Source organism: Brassica napus, chromosome C2 (genome assembly GCF_020379485.1).
Source record: "Brassica napus cultivar Da-Ae chromosome C2, Da-Ae, whole genome shotgun sequence".
NCBI classification, from domain to species: domain Eukaryota; kingdom Viridiplantae; phylum Streptophyta; class Magnoliopsida; order Brassicales; family Brassicaceae; genus Brassica; species Brassica napus.
The window spans coordinates 24,724,478-24,747,762 of record NC_063445.1 but is presented as its reverse complement, the minus strand read 5'-3'; the positions used below and the strand labels follow the sequence as shown (position 1 = coordinate 24,747,762).

The 23,285-nt window shown below is 34.6% G+C and overlaps 1 protein-coding gene and 1 non-coding gene across 2 annotated transcripts; one reads left to right on the top strand and one right to left on the bottom strand.

The window, feature by feature from the left end:
* Positions 1–1,583: 1,583 nt before the first annotated feature.
* On the bottom strand, positions 1,584–3,022 carry LOC106393735. The gene is made up of 3 exons (XM_013834406.1): positions 3,013–3,022; positions 1,995–2,557; positions 1,584–1,946 (listed from the first exon to the last, which is right to left on the bottom strand). The coding sequence occupies exons 1-3, from the start codon at positions 3,020–3,022 to the stop codon at positions 1,584–1,586; spliced, it is 936 nt and encodes a 311-aa protein (XP_013689860.1).
* Positions 3,023–3,387: 365 nt separating this feature from the next.
* LOC125582606 lies at positions 3,388–3,494 on the top strand. The gene has a single exon (XR_007320063.1). It is a non-coding gene; the product is annotated as a small nucleolar RNA R71 (small nucleolar RNA).
* Positions 3,495–23,285: the final 19,791 nt, after the last annotated feature.

Sequence of the window (23,285 nt, the reverse complement as noted above, 5' to 3'; positions counted from 1 at the left end):
TGAAAATGTTTATGAATGAATGGATAAAACGATGCAAATATGCAAGATATCAACTCCCCCAAACTTGTTCTTTTACTTGTCCACAAGTGAACTTTCTAGAACTCATAGGGAGAGAGGTTTGAAGATGGGAGCTCTTAGCCAAAAGAAACACAACTAGCACTCAGTTCAACATCTAATCTAACATGAGCACACTCTCTTATTACACTCTAGTTTCTCTAGGTCTATCTCAACTCCCTTTTGCCCTTATACTCATCATCAAGCATCCACACATTCAAATCAACCAACTCTCACATTCATTAAGCATAAGACATCAAGTAAATTCTTGCAAATGGTCAGTTGGTCCAAGTCATTTGGTTGGGTAAGGGAAGGCTTTTACTCAAGTGAGTCAAGAGGTTCAAAATATATGATCTTTAAGGTGGGTTTACTCTCAAAACAAGTAGTCTTGACATTGCACATAATATATCCAAGAAAGGGATCAACTCATGCATACAATGCTCAATCTCCATTGTTCTACCATTTTCCCAAACATACAAGTTACACAATCATTCCCAAAGGTCAAACCCAACTCACATCTCTCACCAAAAGATCCTAAGAACATTAACTCCTTCTCTTTGAAATCTACAAGGGATTTTTCACAACCTCAAAACATTACTTAGCTTCTAACAACTTTGCTAGCCCCCTTTTTCTTTTTTTTTCTTTTCTTTTCATATTTTATTTCTTTTTTTTTTCTTTTTTTTTTTAGATGGGGGCCAAGACTTTTCATAACTTGAGCTAGAGGTTTTTCTACTTATCCCAATAAGACAATTCACTTAAACACAAAGAGTCATTTCTTTTCCTTTTTCATTGCTCCCAAATCATAATCACAACTCTCACCCCCCCACCTATAGCTAGACAATAGAGTGCCCAATATAGCAAGAATGAAGATCAAGCATTGTCGTTCCCGATACTCTCAACATTATGCACATGTAAGACTTTCCGAAGAAGGCCTCACTCATCAAACAATGAGAGCTTAAAAGGAGGGAAAGGTTTTGGGAGTGGTCTACCACTAGAGTTTGTCAAAATAAGATTGGCATAAAGGATGTGACAACTCAGGTGTGTATAGCCATGACTCAGTACACAAGGGACCATGAGCAAGATGCATTAAGTTCGTTCAGTTTAAATAAGGTTGTAGTTGGCTTCAAAGATTTAGTTTCAGCAACTAATGAGATTCAGGAAGAGTTTTCAAGGCTCGAAACGTACAAGGCTTTTTGAGAGATGCAATAGCTACTCGAGTGTGAAATAGTGTTCTTTACAAGGCATTTTGAATCATTGCTCCCAATGCAAGTGAATGCAACCTATATGCTCTAGACTCTCCTAAAAATGCAAATTATGCAAACTAAATGATTTTTTTTTTTATATGAAAATAGGTATCCAATGCATGACTCAATGAAAAAAACATCAAAGCAAACATGATCAAATACTTGGTACCTCCCCCAAACTTAAATGACACAGTCTCTGTGTTGTCAAGTAGAGAGAGATACCCAAAAGAGAAAGCTAATATGCAAAAATGAAATGGTATATACAAGGGAAAGTAGAGAGGTACCTCAAGTGGAAAGTGGAGAAGGAGGATCCTTCTCAATGTAGGGGTCTCCACAAGTGATGGTTCCACAATACCCAACATCAAGTGGAGACTGAATTGGGTAAGAGACAGCTTTGTTGACATTGAGGAGTGTGACCTTCTTGTTGGCGAAATCGATGCAAGCACCAACAGTAGTAAGGAATGGTGTGCCCAGGATCAATGGAACTCTCTTCTCAGTTGCCATCTTCAAGACAGTGAGGTCTATGGGGATGGTGCAAGATCCAATCTTCAAAGGAAAATCCTTCATGAGACCAATAGGAGTAGTAGAAGAAGAATCCCCAAACGTGAGAGAGGAAGTATCTGGTTCCATGTGTTCAATCTCAAGACTCTTCACCATCTCCATTGAGATCACATTAACACTTGCACCAGAATCAACAAGAGCATCATCAAAGGTGAGCTTTCCAAGAGAACAAGACAAGGTGAACTTCCCTTGGGATTCTAGTTTAGGGAGAGACTTTGGTGTGATTGGTGGATCGAGTTTCAAAGTTGAGATGTTGAGAAGCTCTGCTACTTCTGCTTGGTGGTCTACAATGTCCTTGATGAGCATCATTTGGACATGAGCCTCACGCATACCCGAAATCGCTGGAAGCTTAATTCCAATATCACTTAGGTCTTTTCTGAACTTGGAAATCACCTTCTTCTGAGCTTTGGTGAGGACCCTTTGTGGAAATGGGAGCTTGTCATAGGGTGACTGCTCAACCTCAGTGGTGTCCTTCAGCTTGACCTCTTTAAGCTTCTGGTTAGCTCTCTTCGCCACTGGTTTCTCAGCCATGGGTTCATCTCCCTTCAAAATCTTTACTTCAACCATTTTGTCAGCTTCCTCCACAATCTTTGCTTCAGCTGTTGCTACAATCAGATGCTGAACCTGTTCAATCTCAGCTCCAAACACCAATCTTTCAATTTCATCTATCTCTTTCTTGTGGTTACTCAATTCAATCCCTGAAGAAGTTGTAGAGAGGACAACATTGCAATACTCCTTGGGTTTTTGCTCAGATTTTCCAGGTAGAGACCCTTGCTGGCGATTCTGGTGAGTTGACATGGAAGCAAACTGGTTTTCCAAAGCCCTGAACTTGTTGTTGAGCTCATTGTAACTTCCATCAATCTTGGAGTGAAGGTTCTTCAACTCATATCCAACCTGCTTTTCACTTCTAGTCTGAGACTCCAAGATCTGTTTCAGTAGAACATCAGTGCTGCTTTCCGGAGGAGTAGAGGTAGAAGGATTAGGTTGTTGTTGAGAAGACTGGTTACCTTTGTTGGAGAAACCAGGAGGAGGGTTTTGCTGAGGCTGATAGTTGCCTTGCTGGTTGTTCCTAGGCGGATAACCACTCTGTTGGTTGTTAGGATATGATTTCTGTTGGTAGTTGTTATACTGAAAGTTGAGCTCTTTCTTGTACCAGCTACCATTGTTGTTGATGAAACACAACTCTTCTTGCCCTTCCAAACCCTCAACTTCATGGACAACATGTGTTGCTTCTTGGTTTGGGTTACCAACAAAGTGCAGCTGCTCTTGTGTGGCTTTATCAGCAAGGAGGATGTCTATCTTATCCTGGAGAGCTTTGATCTCTTTCCTCGTCTGCTTATCATCACCCCTACTGCCCCTGTCGTGATCTGCACTGTAGACTGCATCACTCTTCACCATGTTGTCAACCAGCTCTTCTGCATCATCTTCAGTTCTTCCCAAGAAGAACCCATTGCTAGCTGTATCCAATCTGGCTCTGTACTTAGGAAGGGCACCTCTGTAGAAGGTACTGAGCAAGCTCTCCTTAGAGAAACCATGATGTGGGCATTTGGTTTGATAGCCTTTGAATCTCTCCCAGGCTTCACTGAATCCTTCCAAGTTCTTCTGTTGGAAACTGGAGATCTCATTTCTCAGCTTAGCAGTTCTTGAGGATGAGAAGAATTTCTACAAGAATTCTCTCTTGCACTCATCCCAAGTAGTGATAGAGTCGCTGGGTAGAGACTTCTCCCACTGACGTGCCTTATCCCCCAAAGAGAAAGGGAATAACTTCAGCTTTAAGGCATCCTCTGACACACCATTGGTTTTTGACAATCCACAGTAGCTGTCGAACCTGTCCAAGTGATCGAATGGGTCCTCTAAAGCCAAGCCATGATATTTGTTGTTCTCGATCACGTTGAGGAGTCCTGACTTGACCTCAAAGTTGTTGGCTGCCACAGCCGGTGCTCGGATTCCCAGTCTGTGACCATGAATGTTGGGCCGGTCATAAGTACCGATGGGTCGAGCTGCCCGCGGTTGGTGTTCTGCCCCTTGCGGTGGATCTGCCATATCAATATCCAATCTTTGCAAGTGGGCTTGTTGTTCTTCTTCTCTTCTAGCTGTAGCACACTCCCTCTCTAAAGCTCTGATGTCTGCTACTATTGGAACTAGGTTTGATGAACCCCTGCTCCTCAAGTTCATACACCTGAAAGTTAAAGGTAGGTGAAGAAGAAGAATCAGTAACAAAACAAAATTAAAATGACTTAGTCTCAAGCAAGTGACTAAATCTCAATGTTCAAATCTACTCAGAATTTGGCAACGGCGCCAATTTGATGTTAGGAGTTTTCAAGGCTCCTAAGACAAATGTTGTAGTATAGTGATTGTCGAACCAGTTCTGAGGGATATCAAAGCACTGAGAATTCAAGTACTCACTTAGTCTAAGTGCAACCAATGATTTAGATGGGTTTTAAGCTATGACTAAAACTAGAAAGCAATAACAGAATGATACTTTCTTGACTAAGGGAAAAGAGAACTCATGGGAATAGGGATTAGACCTTGGGTGATCAAGTATCGAACTAAGGATGGCAAATGATCAATCAAACTATCAACCTTAAGCCTAGACACAATTCTAAGCAAGCTCTATGTCTAGATGAATGCTCATTTGCTAACATATCTCAAACATCAAATGTCTTTGGTTGAATAATATGAAAGCAATCATTACTAACAAGTCTATTAGCTATCTTAGCATCTTTAACAACAAATGTCTTTGGCAAAGTATACTAAAAGCCTAGGAGAGTTGTCTCAGGCATTTCATCAAACACATTTCGGGTGGGAAATGCCTATTAATCAACTTTTGAGTGGCCAACTCAGAAGATGCATTAAGAATACTCTACTAGCAAGGAACAAGAATGATCTACACTAAAACATCCTAGAACTAACCTAATCAGCCTTAATCTCCCTAACCCATGAATTCAAAAGGTGATTACTCACTAATCTCCATGATTCTTCTTAAACCCATATTAGATTTCAGATTAATCATGTAGAGAAATAGATAAGAAATCAACAATAACACAAGAACATAACAATCAAAATCCAAGAGATGAACTTCTCAAGAGAGTTTTTGTGTATTTCTCAATAGATCAAAAGATAATCTCCTTGGTGGCTGCCAGAGATGTTTAAAACATAGGTTTTAGAAATGTAAAACGTGCATAATGAAATGACCAAAAGGGCCTTAAGTAAAATAGAAATCGACCCAACAATAGACGCGGAGCGACCTCGGCATGTCACTCCGACAAGTCGCTCCGGCCTTCGGGAGCGACCTCAGTGGGTCGCTCTGAGAGGTCGCTCCGGGCTTCGTTTCGTGTCGTCTCGCCATAGAGACGCGAGCGACCTCGGGGAGTCGCTCTGGGCAAGTCGCTTCACGGGGTGAATATGGCGAGCGACTTCACGGGGTCGCTCCAGCTAGGTCGCTCTGAGAGGTGCTTTGGAGCGACCTCATGACGTCGCTTTAGGAAGGTCGCTCTGAGAGGTGGGACACAGCGACTTCGTGATGTCGCTCCGGGAGGTCGCTCCCATGCTCTGCTCGTTTGATGATCACCTATTTCACCTCCTTTGAGCTCCAAATGCATCCAAATGTCCCCAAGAACTCCATGTGGCACTCCAGTACCTAATAGAGACTCATGTATGCAAAATGCAACCTAAACATGTCTAAATCCTAATCTCTATGATGAAAATGTTTATGAATGAATGGATAAAACGATGCAAATATGCAAGATATCAACTGATCATAGCGAGAAAGAGGGAGGCAGGAAACGCTCTGATAGCTCTTTCTTGCCTTTCAAGCAGATGTTGAGTGATTGTGGAATGTTAAAATTTCTATTTACTGGGAACAAGATGTCCTGGGTTGGAAAAAGATCGGGAGGAACAACTGTTAGATGCAGACTTGACAGAGCAGTGGGTAATGAGGATTGGCACGATAAATTCCCACATTCAGCTGTCAAGTATCTGAGGCTCTGGGGCTCGGATCATCGTCCGATCCTCGCAGATATTCTCACAAAACCAACAAGGAGAAAAAAAGAAATTTAAGTTTGATAAGCGTTGGTTGGATAACGAGGAGCTAAGGCAAGTTATTCTAGAGGGATGAAAGTCGAATGATCTCCCTCTTGATGCGAATATAATGGAACATATTGCTAGCTGCCGGAAAGCTTTGAGTCATTGGAGGAGGCAAAATAATGTGAACTCTGAAAAGTTAGTAGAAGAGCTTAAGGAGAAGGTAGAAGGTCTTTACGAGGACGATAATGCTACTTCTGAGGAGATATCAGAGGCTCTAAAGGAATTATCCACTGCTCTTAAGGCAGAGGAACAGTTCTGGAGACAGAAAAGCAGGGTCATATGGCTAAGGGAAGGAGATAGGAACTCAAAATTCTTCCATGCCTTAGTAAAGCAAAGAAGAGCACGTAATAGGATAACTCAGCTCCTCGATGAAAATGGAAACGTGGTGGAGGACGAGGACGGATTAGTAGCCATTGCTACTAGCTATTTTAGGCAAATATTTGAGTCCTCTAACCCAGAGGACATAGCTGATGCGTTAACAGAGGTTTCGACGACGATTACTAGGGATGTAAATGACAAACTTACAGCCCAGGTAACTGAGTGGGAGGTCAAATTAGCTTTGTTCGCTATGCATCCAGAGAAAGCTCCAGGACCTGATGGGATGACAGCCCTCTTCTACCAAAAGTTTTGGGATATTGTCAAGGAGGATTTAACTCGTATGGTTAACCAATTTCTCTTCGAAGGGACTATGGCCCAGGGTCTGAATGACACGAATATCTGTCTGATCCCTAAGACATCAAAGCCGAATGAGATGACAAAGTTTAGACCTATTAGCCTATGCAATGTCAGCTACAAGATAATATCTAAGGTCTTATGCTAATGATTGAAGAAGGTTCTGCCACAGAGGATATCTGAGACTCAGTCAGCTTTTGTTGCTGGTAGACAGATCACAGATAATATCATGATTGCGCAAGAGATGTTTCATGCTCTGGGAACAAAACCAGGGGGAAGAGTTAAGAGAATGGCCATAAAAACCGATATGAGTAAGGCATACGATAGGATGGAATGGTCATTCATTGAAGCGGTCATGAGAAAGATGGGATTTTCGGAGATATGGATTGAATGGATTATGCGGTGTATCACTTCGGTCAAGTATAAAGTTCTCATGAATGGTGAACCTAGGGGAAACATTATCCCTGGGAGGGGTTTACGTCAAGGTGATCCTTTGTCTCCTTTCATATTTATTCTATGCACGGAAGCGCTCGTTAGCCTTCTTAATCACGCAGAGAATCGAGGGAAGATAACAGGGATGCGTGTTGCACGCGCTAGCCCCTCGGTATCTCACCTTCTCTTTGCTGATGATAGCCTTTTCTTCTGTAAGGCGGAGCCCCGTGAATGTGTAGAAGTTATGAAAGTGGTCAGGATATATGGGATAGCATCAGGTCAATGCATCAATTTTGATAAATCCTCTTTACTCTTTGGTAAAAGGATTCCAGCGAATGATCGACATCAGAATAAAGATACACTTGGTATTCAAAACGAAAGAGGAATGGGCTCTTACTTAGGAATCCCAGAGGATATTAGTGGCTCAAAATGCCGGCTCTTCGCATTCTTAAAAGAAAAGCTACTGCACAGAGTTAATGGTTGGACTGGTAGATGGTTGTCAAAGGGAGGGAAAGAAGTCCTGATCAAGTCAATCCTACTAGCTCTTCCGACTTACGTCATGTCCAGCTTTCTGCTCCCTTTGGAGATATGCGAAAATTTAGCGAGTGCCATTGCACAGTTCTGGTGGAGTTCGAATCCGGCAAAGAGAGGGATTCACTGGGCAAAATGGGAGAAAATGTGTGCGCCTAGGGAAGAGGGGGGAATTGGATTCCATATGATCCATGAATTTAATCTAGCCCTCCTAGCCAAACAGCTCTGGCGCCTTGTTCAATATCCAGATTCATTAGTGGCAAGAGTTCTTCGGGGGAAATATTACCGTCTAAGTTCGCCCTTGCGTTCTGGTGCTGTGGATTCCCCATCGTATATTTGGACGAATATCATAGCGGCAAGGAAGCTACTACTCTTGGGCATCAGGAGTAAGGTGCACTCAGGATACGAAATTAATGTGTGGGAGGACCCCTGGATTCCTTCGACGCCGGCAAGGCCAGCAAGATCAAGAGTCCCAGTTGTACATCCAAGCATGACCGTCAGCAGCCTTATTAATTTCGAGTCAAAAGAATGGGATGCCCGATTACTGGAACAATATGTGGACCAAGAAGACATTCCGTTGATTAAGAGTATGGCCATAAGCCCTACTCACCGACGAGACACTTATTGTTGGAGCTATACTAAAAGTGGTCAATATACAGTAAAGTCTGGTTATTGGGTTGTTATGAACGTGATGAGAACATAGGAGGCTTTAGAAGTCCTACAACCCAATATAACTAAACTCCAAGCCTTTGCTTGGACAGTAAATGCGCCACAAAAAATTTGTCATCTTATATGGCAATTAATCTCTGGACAGGTAGCGGTAACGAGGAATCTAATACGCCGAAATATGCGATGTGAGAACTACTGCCCAAGATGTGGTGAGCCAGAGGAAACTGTTACTCATGCAATCTTTGAATGCCCTCCAGCATTACAAGCATGGGCCTCATCATCTACACCATCGAGCTCTCAAACCTTTCCGGTACCAAGTGTTTACGCTAATATGGATTATTTGTTCTGGAGGAAGAATAATATAATGGAGCCAGAAGATGATAGGGACCCTTATCCTTGGATAATTTGGTACATTTGGAAAGCCAGAAATGATAAGTTGTTTAGAGGCATCGATAGAGACCCATTGGAGCTAGTTAGGTATGCAGAAAGTGAGTGTCAAGCTTGGCATAATGCGAGGGAAACTATACCTGCTCCCATACTGGGACAGCCCGAAGTGGAAGAGCAAGCCGTAAGCTTGGATGAGATATGTATGGTGGATGGCTCGTGGACCTCCACAGCTCAGTTTAGTGGAATGGGATGGGTCTGGAAGGATAGCACGGGAAAAAATCAACTTATGGGTTCCAGGAATCTAACGCGGCGCGAAACACTTTTACATTCAGAGTTGGAAGCGCTAAGATGGGCAATGAAGTGCATGATACAACATTCGACCTGCCAGAGATTTGGGACGGATTGCTAGGACCTGATCACAATGATGCAAGAACCACAAGCATGGCCCAACTTTGCAACGGAGCTGGAAATCATTCAAACCCTTCGCTTGTGTTTTTCGGAATTCAAGTTCACCTACTTACCAAGGACGCAAAATAAGATTGCAGATTCGCTAGCTAGGAATGCACGTTCTTTCCATAGATCTTTATGTTTTGTTGGTTGTTCTATTCCGGTATGGCTTCACAGACCACCTCAAGTTTGAGTAATAGAATAGCCGTTTGCTGTAAAAAAAAACATATACAACCACTATCGTTTTTCTACATGCATTAAGTTAGAAAAGTGAACCTCAGTATAGTATAAATCTAACCTCAGGATTATAAAACTGTTAATATGTCTTTAGCCACACTAATTAATGGCGTTCACACAATTATATATTTTTGACATATACTATATCCAGGATATAGATGAGCATGAGCATACATACATATACACATTAGAAACAAATTAAAATGTCAAAGTTAAAGCAAAAAAAAAACAAATTAAAATGCGAAATATATCAGTCAATCAGTAGAACTATATAGCTTCATCAAATCTGATGGTTAATTATATTGTAAGAAAATCACATATATATATTGTATTTAATTTATTATGGAACAAAAACTAAAACCCGAGGGGATCCAGACAAACCGAAAACAAGCAACAGAACGAATAAACAATTGAATGGAATGCTCGTGATATAAAGCTTATTCTTCGCTGTCGAGTTAAAAGATCATGTGCCGCGAGAGACACGCTGACCTCCCTCCATTTAACACTTCTGAGCTCTCTCTCTCTATATATATATAATTATAAACTAATTAAAAGCAAATTTTTTTTACATGAAATAAAAAAGTAGAATTAGATCTTATCTCTCTAATGTATAGTCCCTTCTGAATATAATTAAGTTGTTTTCTATAGCGAAGAAAGTTGCGATTGATGGCTTGGGTTGACCTTGTATACATATTTATGCTCACCCGGCGTTTTAATTCTCCTTCTAATTTTTTTTTTTTTTTTTGTAACTTGTCCTTCTAAAAATTTGTCCTCTAGATACTCATGGTTCTTTCACCATGTTCAATCTTATCCACATATATGTATATCATACTTGTTGGATGATTTAATATGGAATTATCGAGAAGATGTCTCTAATTTCTATCGTTATCTTTTGTAATTCGGTGGGTAATTTAATTTATGTTGGAAACCGTTTTAAATAAAGGTGAATTTGTTGCATAACTAGTTTTTAATGATACAACTAGATTCTAACATGCGGAAATTGATTTGTAAATTTTTTTTATTTCTTTTGTATATAATATGTGTATATATATATATATATATATTTGAAGTTCTATCTCCAGAACTCCACCCTTTAACTCTAAGACCTAAGTCTAAGTTAATTAATCCATTAATCCTAGGGTAAATATATATTTTTACTTTTTAATAAAATTTATTTTGGTCATTTTCTTCATTGAAAGCTATTTTTGTCACAAAAACTTAAAAAGTGATATCCTAGGAAATTTCTCTATATATATTTCTATATCTAATTTTTTAATGGTGTTATAATTTGTGTTGTATAGATGTTGTTAGTTTGTATTGAATCTTGTTTCATTTTTAGTATAGTAGTTTGACTTGGATCACTTTAAACTTACATTTATTAAATTTAAAATATTCGATTAAATTATTATATAATTTTAATAATTTATACGATGTGCTTATAACTAATCATAATTAGTTTGTTAAAAAAATATAAACATACAAATAGATTTGATTAAATCTAATTTAAATATGATTTAAATAATAGATATGGAATCTGAATGTAGTTGGGAAGGTGATATATATTAAAGTCGGAATAATATGATATTTGTTAGAGAATATTCATCTATTTAAAAAGAATAGATTAAGAAAAAGTAACAAAAAAATATGTTGTTTTTGGTGGATTTATTGTTTGCAATACACGTAATCTTGGAGAAACATGTATGAATTGTATACATGTATGAATCGTATTCTGTGATATGATGCAGGTGAAGAGTAATTAATGATTCAATTTTAGTTGAAGGTGAAGTTAGTGATATGACCAGAAGCAACCACAGTTTTGCCTACAAACATGACGTCCATATAGAATGAGTATTGAAGATACATCTAATATATATGATTAAAGGCTAGATTCAAGTGAAATTAGTGATATGAACATAAGCATACACGGTTTTGTACTGAAGACACAATTATAAATGAGTCGTGTATTGATTAGTATAAGGGCGGTTCCGTTTTGTATGATATATTTCTATAAGAGATAACCAAAGTTATTTTAAATATGATACTGAAGTTTCGGTTAAGTTTAAGTAGGTATGTTACATTTATAAAGTAGTGTGATATATTCTAGTAATATTTATGAAAGAGGCCAAAACATAAGTGATAACTTCAAGTAGTAGATAAAAATAGACCTCTAAATTAATAGATTAGATTGCACCGTAGTCTACTGGTTAAGGTTTAAAGGCTTCTGCACCCAGACTACGGAAGAAAAGCTTACAAGAGATTTTCAACATGGTGCAAATAAATCTGGCCAGACGTGGATCTTCATAGGACGGTTTAGGTGATGTTGTTAGGTGTAAGTCTTCATAAGGCCGGTAATATTGTCGGTTGTCGAATCGTCTAATCTTTCTTGTATCATAATTGTAAGATCATAATAAATCATTGTTAAAAAAAAAAATTGTCTGTGTTATGTGATTTACATAAATAATGTGATTTAATGATATATACGTACGTACGTATGATTTATATTTTCATATGTTATAACATAGTTTATTATAGTGACATAGTTTGTTTTTTTTTAAACTGTAAATCTTTACCTCTTTTCATATTTTCTTATCGCCAGTTTTTAAAAACCATTTTAGTGAATGATAACGGAGTTCAGGAAAAAATGATAACGGAGTTCACTTTGTACCAGAGCATTACAATTAAGTTGCTCTTTAAAAAAACTTTACAGTTAAATTATTCTAGAACAAAAATTACCAAAAGGGCCGTCTGCCATATATTTCTTCAATGTATTAAATCTGAGATCTGTTGTTTCATCCTCCACAGCACACACTTCTAGTTTCAAACATATTTCCTTTTCTTTTTGCCAAATTACGTATTTCCTTAATTTATTCGCTTGTTCTTAACAGAAAATACAGTATATACATTTTACATTTGTCCTATAGAACAGAAAAATCGAACCACACCAAAAAAACGAGGTTGGTTTGGGTTTGAATCATATCAATTATACTAATTATTTATATATTTCTAGAACAAAAAAACTGGAACTCGATTCGAAATCGAACCGAAAACCAAATGGATACCCAAATTTCTATAATATAGTTTATATATTTATAAATATTAACTATATTTAGTTTTAAAATAATCAAATAATTTAAAATTATAACTTATAAGTTGAAATAACTAAAATCGAATTACTTGAAAACTTTTTATCCAAAATATTTAAAATTATCTGAATTTTTATCTGAAAATTCCAAAAAAATAATATTTAATCCGAAAATCCTGAGTTTTTTTACTTTAACCCAAATTTAACCAAAAAAACGGAACCGAACCTTAACCGAATGATATCCAAAATTATTTTAGATATAAGCCGGTTCTCAATTTTACTACCCAAACCAAATGAAACACCGAAATAACCAAACCGAAACCGAGCAAAATTTTCTAAATACCTAAACCAATCCTAAATCTCTAAAACCGAAAAACCGAAAAAATCAAACTGGGACCAAATAAAAAATCGAATGCCCAAGACTAATACATTTAATAAAGGAGAAAAATATACAGGCTCAAAACTAGGAGGAGCATGCATGTTACATGTATCAAGTTAATATCATAAACATATAAACCGTGTGTAATAGATATAAAGTTGGCAAACATATTTGTCTATAAAAATTTTTACCCTTAATACAAATTTACAAAGAGAACAAATAATAAAATGCAGGTATATGGGTTTAAAATCTTGAACTAACTTTGTAATAAAAAGACAATTTAAACGATTTATGTGAATGCTCTTTCTGTTTCATAAAAAGTGTTATTTTACAGTTTTATAATATCCGTGAAAGTATCATAGTGACAATTTGTAAGAAATGGAGAGTATTTGTTTTAATACATGTTTTGTGGTGCAGAAGATTAGTGTATAAGTGAATAAAATAAAACGACCTTAGGTGAATTAAGTGTTTTAACTTTTATGTGTACTAAGGTCTTTGCCCGGGCTACGCCCGGGTAAATTTCTTCTTATAATTTTTAATTAATTTTAGCTTGTTTATTTTTTATAAAAGCATGTATATATATTATTTCAAAATTGACTACCAAAAATATAAGTAATAAAACGCAAATTAATTTATTATGTTGTCCAACGAATTTGAAATGAATAAACTCAGGGATTGATTGGTAATGGTGGTAAATATTTTAGACATCCACTTTTTTCTAAAAAAACATTTTTCTTAAAAAACAATCATATTTTAGCTTTTAAAATTAAAGATACAGTATAAAGTGTTTTCTAAAAAAATAATATATTAGTTTTCAAAATCAACTTTTTAAAAGATTTTATTTAGTGCTTTGAAAATAAATATATAGCAAAACAATTAAAGCCGAAGCAAAACAATTCACAGTTTATTTTCTAAAGTGAAAATAAAAACAAAAACTACAGAACAACCAATCAACCCCTCACTCTTTGTTGTTTATTTATTATTTAAATTAACGGAAAGTGTTGAATAGCCAATATTCTTAAGTTTCAGCTAAAATATTTTGTTTCATATAAAACAATTTTTAAATCTACATTTAATTTAAGACTTTTTTATGTATTTAGAATTATTGATTTTACATTTTCAATTTCTGCCCTCTCTACAAAAAATACAAACTGACATATATATAGGCTTTTTGCATTGTTTATTTCAAATGATAAATAATTCCATTGTATAATTAATTTACGGCTATACAATATTGATTTGATACACTAACCAAAATTATTTTATCAAGGAGACTAAAAACTAAAATTTTCAGCTAAAAGTTAAGAATTTTTTTCGGATCAAATATCAACGGAATTAAGAGAAATGAAATTTCTTTACATGGTTTCTGATTAAAATAGATGATTTAAATCGGTTATTTTTACAAAACTAAACTATTTTTTGATAAAGAATAAACTGAATAAAAATATCAAACAACAAAAATTCTATTTTTCTCAAAACCAGCTTATGGAAACACATTATAAATAAAAATAAAACACAAACCAAACTAATCCAAATTTTTTTTTTTAAACACCACCCAAAAATTAGTCTTTAAATCATATAAACCGGACCATCACTCTGTAGATTTGGAAAGACTACATAAAATTTAGAGTATAATATAGGACTGGCGATGCCTTGCAAGTGCATATAATTATGCAATGAGTATGCAAAAGCATGTTAAAAAGCCAATATTATCTTAAAAACAAGGGCTTATTTGTGATATAACCAAAAAAAAGTAAAATTAGTTTTGTAGAAAGAGGTTAGAGAGAGATAGGAAGAGAGAAAAGGAGAGAGAGTGTGATTTTGGTTATATAATGAATTATGGATTTTTGTTTGGTTATATCACCTAATTTCCCTAATAACAAACTATGTGCTAAAAAAATCTTAAAAACAAACTCTTGTTAGTGTGAATAGCTCGGTCGGTATATGCTTTCATTTTCTCGTAATGAAAATTATGTCTCAACCTCTCTGCCACTCTTCAAGTTGAAAACTATGTTTATCTTAACTGGTCTTGATTAAAATTGCATGAAAAAAAACCAGAGTAGACATGGTAGTCTCTTAGTGGATCTGCATTTATTCTTATAGTATCCATCATCTCCAATTATGCAAGATGTGTTGGTGTGCTCTCTCTTTTAGACTGTGTTTTTCTTTCATGGTTTTGAAATATGATAATTGTGACTATTTGCATGATCACATCACCCAGACTTTATGCTGACAAAATATATGTGTATTAATAAGGATATAGACTATAATTTTTGACGGTCATGACAGCTTGATTATATATGCCTGAGACATCAGCTAAGATTCACATTCACATGTTTAAGTGCATTTGCGAGAAAAGGAATTGGCATTCACATGAGATTGATATATTATTTGGTCTTTTAACTCGTTACTAAACCGAACCGTCAAGGGTTCATGTGAGGATGTTCCATGACCATATCATTATTGTATAAAAGGCCTACGTGCAAATGTTATACCAGGCTAGTCATGATAGTTGAGGAACTTGCCACAATAGCAAAGTTTGAGGTTTTGGGAGGGAAGCCTCAGTTGCCGTCATTTCTTTTGAAGATACTGCAGGAGATACCAAATTGGATGACATCTTCATCTGCAGTAGGGAATATCAGTGAAAATATATTTGAATACATACTGAATCCTAAATCATTTTTACAATCCAGATTATTGTCATATATATAGATATAATTAAACATATAAAATTGTGATTTTATTTTACCTTTAGATGCATAGTTTTTCACTCGCTCTAGCTTTCTTCAGTGATTATAGAGTGATCAAGATCGTTGAACGAATTGTCCTAAAAGCACATGCTAAGAGAGATGATATGAAGACACATTTTCTCATTGGCCCTGTTCTTTTACCTGCTTTTTTTACTTCTCGCTCACTTTTGTTGCATTAGCAATTTATGAATCACAAACTCAATCAAAAACCCCAATTGTTGGAATCAGATTATTTTTTTTAAGATGGGAACACTTACCTGATCAAAAAGCAGGATATATGTCACTACAAGAAAACAACGGCATACTGAGGGAAAAAATCGTCGGTATGTCGTCGGAATAACGCTATTCCGACGACATACCGACGAAAAAAGTCCTCGGAAATAACTCCTCGGAAATTCATATTTCCTCGGAAATCCCTCGGAAATTTCCGACGGAATTCCGAGGAAACCCTATTTCCTCGGAATTTCCGAGGACCACAAGTTCGTCGGAAATTCCTCGAAATATTCCGAGGAAGATGTCGTCGGAATATTCCGAGGGATAAACTTCCTCGGAATATTTCCAAAATTAAAAAAACAAATTATAAATTTATTTTTTTAAATTGAAATTCGAAAATATAAAATTAAAATTGAAATAGAAAACATATTTAAAATACAAAAAATAATAAAATAGTTTTTATAAATAAAAAAATGTTTTATAAATACAAAATTAGTTTTAATAAATATGAAATCATCTTTTTATAAATACAAAATAGTTTTTATAAATACAAAAAATAATAAAAGAGTGTTTATAAATCAAAAATGTTTTATAAATAAAAATTAGTTTTATAAATATAAATATTTTTATAGATATGAAATCATCTTTTTATAAATACAAAATAGTTTTTATAAATACAAAAAATAATAAAATAGTGTTTTTAAATCAAAAAAATATTTTATAAATACAAAATTAATTTTAAAATATGAAATCATCTTTTATAAATCCAAAAATCGAATTTATATACAAAGAACGGTTTGTATATTTAAAAATAGTTTTTATAAATACAAAAATAAAAAAATAGTGTTTATAAATCAAAAAAATGTTTTATAAATACAAAATTAGTTTTAATAAATATAAATATTTTAATAAATATGAAATCATCTTTTATAAATCCAAAAATCGAATTTATATACAAAAAACGTTTTGTAAAATCGAATTTATATAGAAAAAACGTTTTTTAAATACAAAAATAATGAACAATTTATAAAAAAAGTTCTAAATCAATTCAACACAACCAAATCACAATTCTAAACCTATTACACAACAAAACACAATCCTACCCAATCACCCTAACAAAAATCTATCAAAAACCTTCTAAAATCATCAAATCTACTTAAAAACCTAACAAATAGGGCCTAAGAGAGTGGGATAGGGTCCTTACATGATTTGCAAGGGAATGGAAAGGATTCGCCGGAGAGATCGTCGCGAGAGAAGGTGGAGAACGCCGGAAGGAGAGAGAGATCGCCGGAGAGGAAGAAGAGAGAAATGGGGAAGAAGAGAGAAATGGGGAAGAAGATGCGTTTCAAGTTTATAAAACCTTGGGTCCGACGGATATTTTCCGTCGGAATTCCCTCAGTATTTCAATTTTAATTTTCGCGAAATATTTGGCGGCTTGTTTGCCCGGTTAAATGAAAATATTTCGAGGAAATTTCGACGGCCACTTAAATATCCGTCGGAATTTCCTCGGAATATTTTCATTAATTTGAGGAAAAAGAATATCCTGTGCATGTATTTCTATTAATTTATATTGTTCCTCGGAATTTCCTCGGAATATTCCGAGGAAATACCGAGGAACTAGTGTTTGGGGTTTCAAAACATCAATTTTTTTTGTCGTATTTCATTTCTTATACAATTGTAATGCATACCATTGAGGATTCTTTGTATAGATGAGCATAAACCATGAAATAACAAATTTCAAAACGAATTGTAAGTATTCCCTTTACCGTTCATTAAAGTGTATAAGTGTTTCTCTTATGTTGTGGGGATTTCGTTCATACAATCGGAAAAGTGTTTATTATAGGGTAAGGAACAAATTTTTGACTTCATAATGAACGTAAGACACTTAATAAGGGTTATGTAGGTGTTATTCAAACCGCAAAACGTTGTTTTCGGTTTAAAAACCCTATTTCCTCGGAATTTCCTCGGAATATTCCGAGGGAATTCCGAGGAAACCCTCTTCTTCCTCGGAATTTCCTCGGAATATTCCGAGGAAATTCCGAGGAACTAGTGTTTGGGGTTTCAAAACGTCAATTTTTTTTATAAACGCATCGATCGATGTATATATATTCAAAAACGCATCGATCGATCACGTAGATGCACCGGGCCGTAAGAATGTGATCGATCGATGAGATTATCCCATCGATCGATTGAGGATATCAAGTGTTCCTCGGAATTTCCTCGGAATATTCCGAGGAAATTCCGAGGAACTAGTGTTTGGGGTTTCAAAATCTCGAATGTTTTTTTATAAACGGATCGATCGATGGATTTATGTCCAAAAACGCATCGATCGATCACTAAGATGGACCAAAGCGTAACAATGTGATCGATCGATGGGTATATGTCCAAAAACGCATCGATCGATCACTAGTTCGTCGGAATTTCCTCGGAATTTTGTAAAATCCCTATAATATTTCCTCGGAATTTCCTCGGAATATTCCGACGGATTGATGTTTCCTCGGAATTCCGTCGGTTTTTTCCGAGGAACACATTTTTCCTTGGAATTTCCTCGGAATATTCCGACGGATTGATGTTTCCTCGGAATTCCGTCGGTATATTCCGAGGAAATTCCGAGGAAACCCATCCTCGGGGAATTCCGAGGATTTCATTTTCCGTCGGAATGTCCGTCAGAATACCGCTGTTTTCTTGTAATGTGTACTCTGCAATCTGAATTTCTACATTTTCTCGATTTTCCTGTCAAGATCAAACACTAATAGATGTCAAATTCCGTTTACTACAGCAAGAAAAATATAACGTAGCCAAGAACACATCATCGCTGCTAGACCAGTACCAAACCCAACAATGCCTGAATCCAATCAGATACAAACACAATGAAAAGCTTATATGAACGGCTCATGAAAAACAATAAGTCTAAACCAAAACACAAGCATGTCAAATATGTGAAGGATTCAAAAATACATAATTGCTCACAAAGATTGCTGAATACACGACTGTTCTTGGATCCGCTAATCATGTTGTGCAGGGAAAGGACTCCACCAATGCCAGTATCTTCCCCAAAGCCGTAAGAGCTTCCACGAAAGAGTTCCACCAACTAATGCAGATAAAAAAGAAGGCCAAGAACTATACGATGTAACTAATTAACTAATCTTCTTTATCAAACTTTCATATTCACTAATATTTTGGCCTTTGTGTTCACATTCATCAATTTATTTTATGGGGGGAGATGATGAAATTGAAATAAATTTAAGCCGATTAGATTTCTGCAGTAAAGTGATAAGCTTTATGACTCTTTGAGGAGCATCATAATCGATAGTAACTGCCAGGAGTTGGAGGCATACCATGAGACGATGGTAGTAAGTCACCGGCGAGAAGATATGTTTTACTTTTAAAAATGGGCCAGTTCTCAATATTAACGGCCCACATAATTGGTCTCTGAAAAGTTTGTGTCGAGTAAACAATAGTCTGATGCGGCCACTAAAAACTTTTTTATTCGTTGATTATTTTTAATGACGTGGCATAGTCAGAGGGCTTCATGTTCCCCTTGATAGTATTGTAAGATTAAGTTAAGTGTACGTTATAGTCTCGAAATGCCACGTCTGTGTTGCTGATCATAGAACATGGCGTGTGTTTGTGTGTAGGTATGTGTATGAACCTTTTGACCAGTCAACCCACTAAGTTACTATTAACGTTTCGATTCAATTAATGGAGGAAAATATATACATTTCCAGAATAATCGTTTGATTTTTATAAAAGGGAATTTCAATTTTAAGCCCTAGAAATCGAATTAAAAGTACATGTGGACGTGGTAGAGCAAAACCCTAAACAAGTTGTGTTTTGAGGAATCGACAGTCTCTTATTATCATATATTAAAAGTGTGATCGGATGCCATTAGAGTACAGTACAATAGAGTAATTTTAATATGAGAAAAATAAAAGTGGTAAAAAACAAGAAGAAAAAAAACTATTACCCTAGCAAAATACAGAGCGGAGTGGAATTTGGAGTAAATAAGAAGTATTGGAAAATGTTACTCTAAAAATGTAATACAATCACACTCTAATACTTTATCTTGATAGCGCAAAAAAATTTAATTTCATATCTTCTTCTAGGGCATGTCGTTTGGATAACGCCGAGACAACAACCAGCGATTAAAATTACACAACATAGGAAGAGAAAAAAAAAAAAAAAGAAGAATTCGCTGGTTTTCAATAGGTCAGACAAAAGAAACAAAGGCTGAGAAGAGAGAAACAACAGAAAAGGAGTCGCTGTTTTGTTTTTCATCGCGGGCATTGCCGGATTCCTTTAATTATTGACCGCTGCGTTTTATGTTTTTAACCTAAGAGACTAGCAGAAATGAATATTAGGAAGAAATTTTGGTCGCCGATCTTGGTATGCTGGTTTGGTAACGAACAGGACCTAAGTTTAACACTTTTTTTTTACTGTGAAAGTAGCGCCTTATATCGTGGTTCATCCTAAGAGAATAGCAGAAATGAATATTAGGAAGAAATTTTGGTCGCCGATATTGGTCTGCTTAGAGATGGGCGTTCGGGTGCAGTTCGGATCGGTATTTCGAATTTTCAGGTATTTCGGTATAGGGATATAGAACCCGTTCGGGTATTTTTGTATTTCGAATCGGGTTCGGATATTTTTAGTTCGGGTTCAGTTATTTCGGATCAGGTTCGGATATTTACATTTTGAAATAAAAAATGTGAAAATTGTTTTTTTAGAGCAAAAAAATGATAACTATGTCCCATTAGACTAATCTCATATACTTTATGTCCCATTAGACTAATTATTTTCAAAATGGCAATAATGCCCTTATAATTGTAATTTTTAAATATAATAAATAATGGGTTCGATCAAGCGGGATCGATCGATCCGAAATTACAAAGGTCCATTTCACTCGATCGGCAAAGGTCGATTTCATACATATCGACCGATCTCGAATTATAGACCGATCGATCCGTGGAAGCATAGATATGAATCATGGTAGAAATAATGGGAAATTTTTGGGAAATTTTTGTGAACAATCAATGAAATATAGAAGACTGCGTGAGAAGAAGGTTACCACTTTTTTTTTGTTTTTTTTAAATCGATTTTTCAAAATATGAAAGTGAATATTCCCAAATATTTTGTTTCCATATTTTTAGGAACTGATTTCTTATCCGTAGAATACAGCTAATATGTAGAAATCAGTTTGTACAGGTTTTTAGAATTATAGTAATGTGTAGATTTTGATTTTTAAATGTTTTAGATTTACAGTAAATCTGTAGAATTCGGTTTCTACGTGTTTTAGATTTATATTAATGTGTAGATTTTGATTTCTAAAGATTTTAGATCGGTAGGTTAAGAGCGAAATGTGTATTCTAAATATTTTTAGAATACTCTTATTTATGTAGATCACGTATTCTTAACATTGTAGATTCAATGAAAAAAATGAATTTCGTTTTCTACTTCGTAGAATGTAATTTCTATTTTATTTATAGCATAATCTGAAAATTATGATTTAAACATTTTTATAACTGAAAAAAATACCACTAAGTTCATATAGGTATTTTATCAATAGTTACAATTTTTCAAATTTTTTTTTGTTTGTAAAACAATTTATTAAATTTATTTTCAAAAATATTAAAGGATATTATAGGCAAAAATGACACAAAATAGATATTAGTGTAAAAGGACATAGTTATCATTTTTTTGCTCTAAAGAAAATAATTTTCCCAAAAAAAATTAATTTTTTCATTTTTTTAAGTTTCTTGTATTTAAAAATAGGGAAAATTGTTTTTTTAGAACAAAAAAATGATAACTATGTCCTATTAGGCTAATCTCATATACTTTATGTCCTATTAGTCAAAATATTTTCAAAAATGCAATATTGTCCTTAATTTCAATTAAAAATTCGAAATTACAATTAATAAAAAAATGTTAAATATTAAAATATATTTTTTAAATAAAATAATTTTTAAAAAATATTATAAATCCACAAAAAAGGAAATTAAAAATTCGAAATTATAATTTTAAAAAAATATTTTCTTCCTATATTTTTGGAACTGATTATCTTTATCCGTAGAATCTGTATTCTACTATATATAGAACACGGTAAACATGTTTGAAATCGATTTCTACAGGTTTTAGATTTATAGTAATGTGTAGATTCCAGATTCTAGAGATTTTAGAACGATAGGTTAAACGCGGAATGTGTTTTCCAAGTAATTTTAGATTACTATTATTTACGTAGATCACGTATTCTAATAAACATATTAGATTCATTGAAAAAGTGGATTACATTTTCTACTGTGTAGAATGTCAATTCTACTTTTTGTAGAACAAAATATGAAATTACGATTTAAACATTTTTCAAATTATAAAAAAATATCAATAAGTTGATATAGGTATTTCATTAGTAGTTAGTATTTTTTGAACTTTTTTTTTGTTTGTAAAACTATTTATTTGATTTATTTTTGAAAATACTAAAGGATATTTGAGGAAAAAATGGTACAAAAAAAAAATTATCCTAATAGGACATAGTTATCTTTATTTTGGCTTTTAAAAAAAAAATTCCCTTAAAAATATAACTTTTAGTTAACTGATTTTTTTATTTTTAATAGATTGAGTGATTAATAGATTTGGAGATAACATTGCAAAAATAAATAAACATTAATTTGGTCATTTTTTTAAAACAAATTGGATGTAACTTTTGTTAATACATAAAACAAAAAGCTTGACATGTATTTTAAGTGAGTATCAAATCATTTTGTATGTACTTATATGTATATTATATGATTTTAAACTATGTGTAACATCAATATAAATATTTTAAATAAAATAAAAGATTTAAAATAAAAAATTTAAGGTTATATATGTTCGGTTATTTTAGGATATCCATTCGGGTTCGGATATTACCCGTTCGGGTTCGGATATCTAATCTCTTCTAAATCAATACATGTTCGGGTATTTTACTACTTCGGGTCGGATTTCGGTTCGGGTTTTTCGGGTCAGGTTTGGGTGCAGGTTCGGGTATCAGGTAAAGTGCCCAGGCCTAAGTTTAACACTTTTTTTAACGCCTTATATCGTGGTTCATCCAAATGTGCATGCATATTCAGTTTTCGTGGCTAATAATATGAAGATATTATAAACAGACGATTGAAGAGATGATAAATTTTCTTTAAAAAAAAAGAGATGATAAATTTCTGGTAAAATTATTTAGCAGCTAAGAGGATAGGTATTGATTAGGGGAAAATGTTCTTTTATAGTCTGTTTACATTACACAATACCAAGTTTAAAACATTTATACTGTTGTGACTGACCAGATATTTTTTTTCCGGGCTAAGAATTCTATTAGAACCAGATTATATATCTTTTCATGGACCGAATGTGTTATTGATCGAGTGTCCGTCATCAGATTTCCATAATTTCATTTAGTATGATAATATTTTTTGAGTCTAAATCCAAATGGATTAGTTTCTGGAAATGCATCCCCCAAAAACATCATAATAAAAGGAGTTCAACAAATTATCTATTATGTGTAATATCAATAAGTTGAT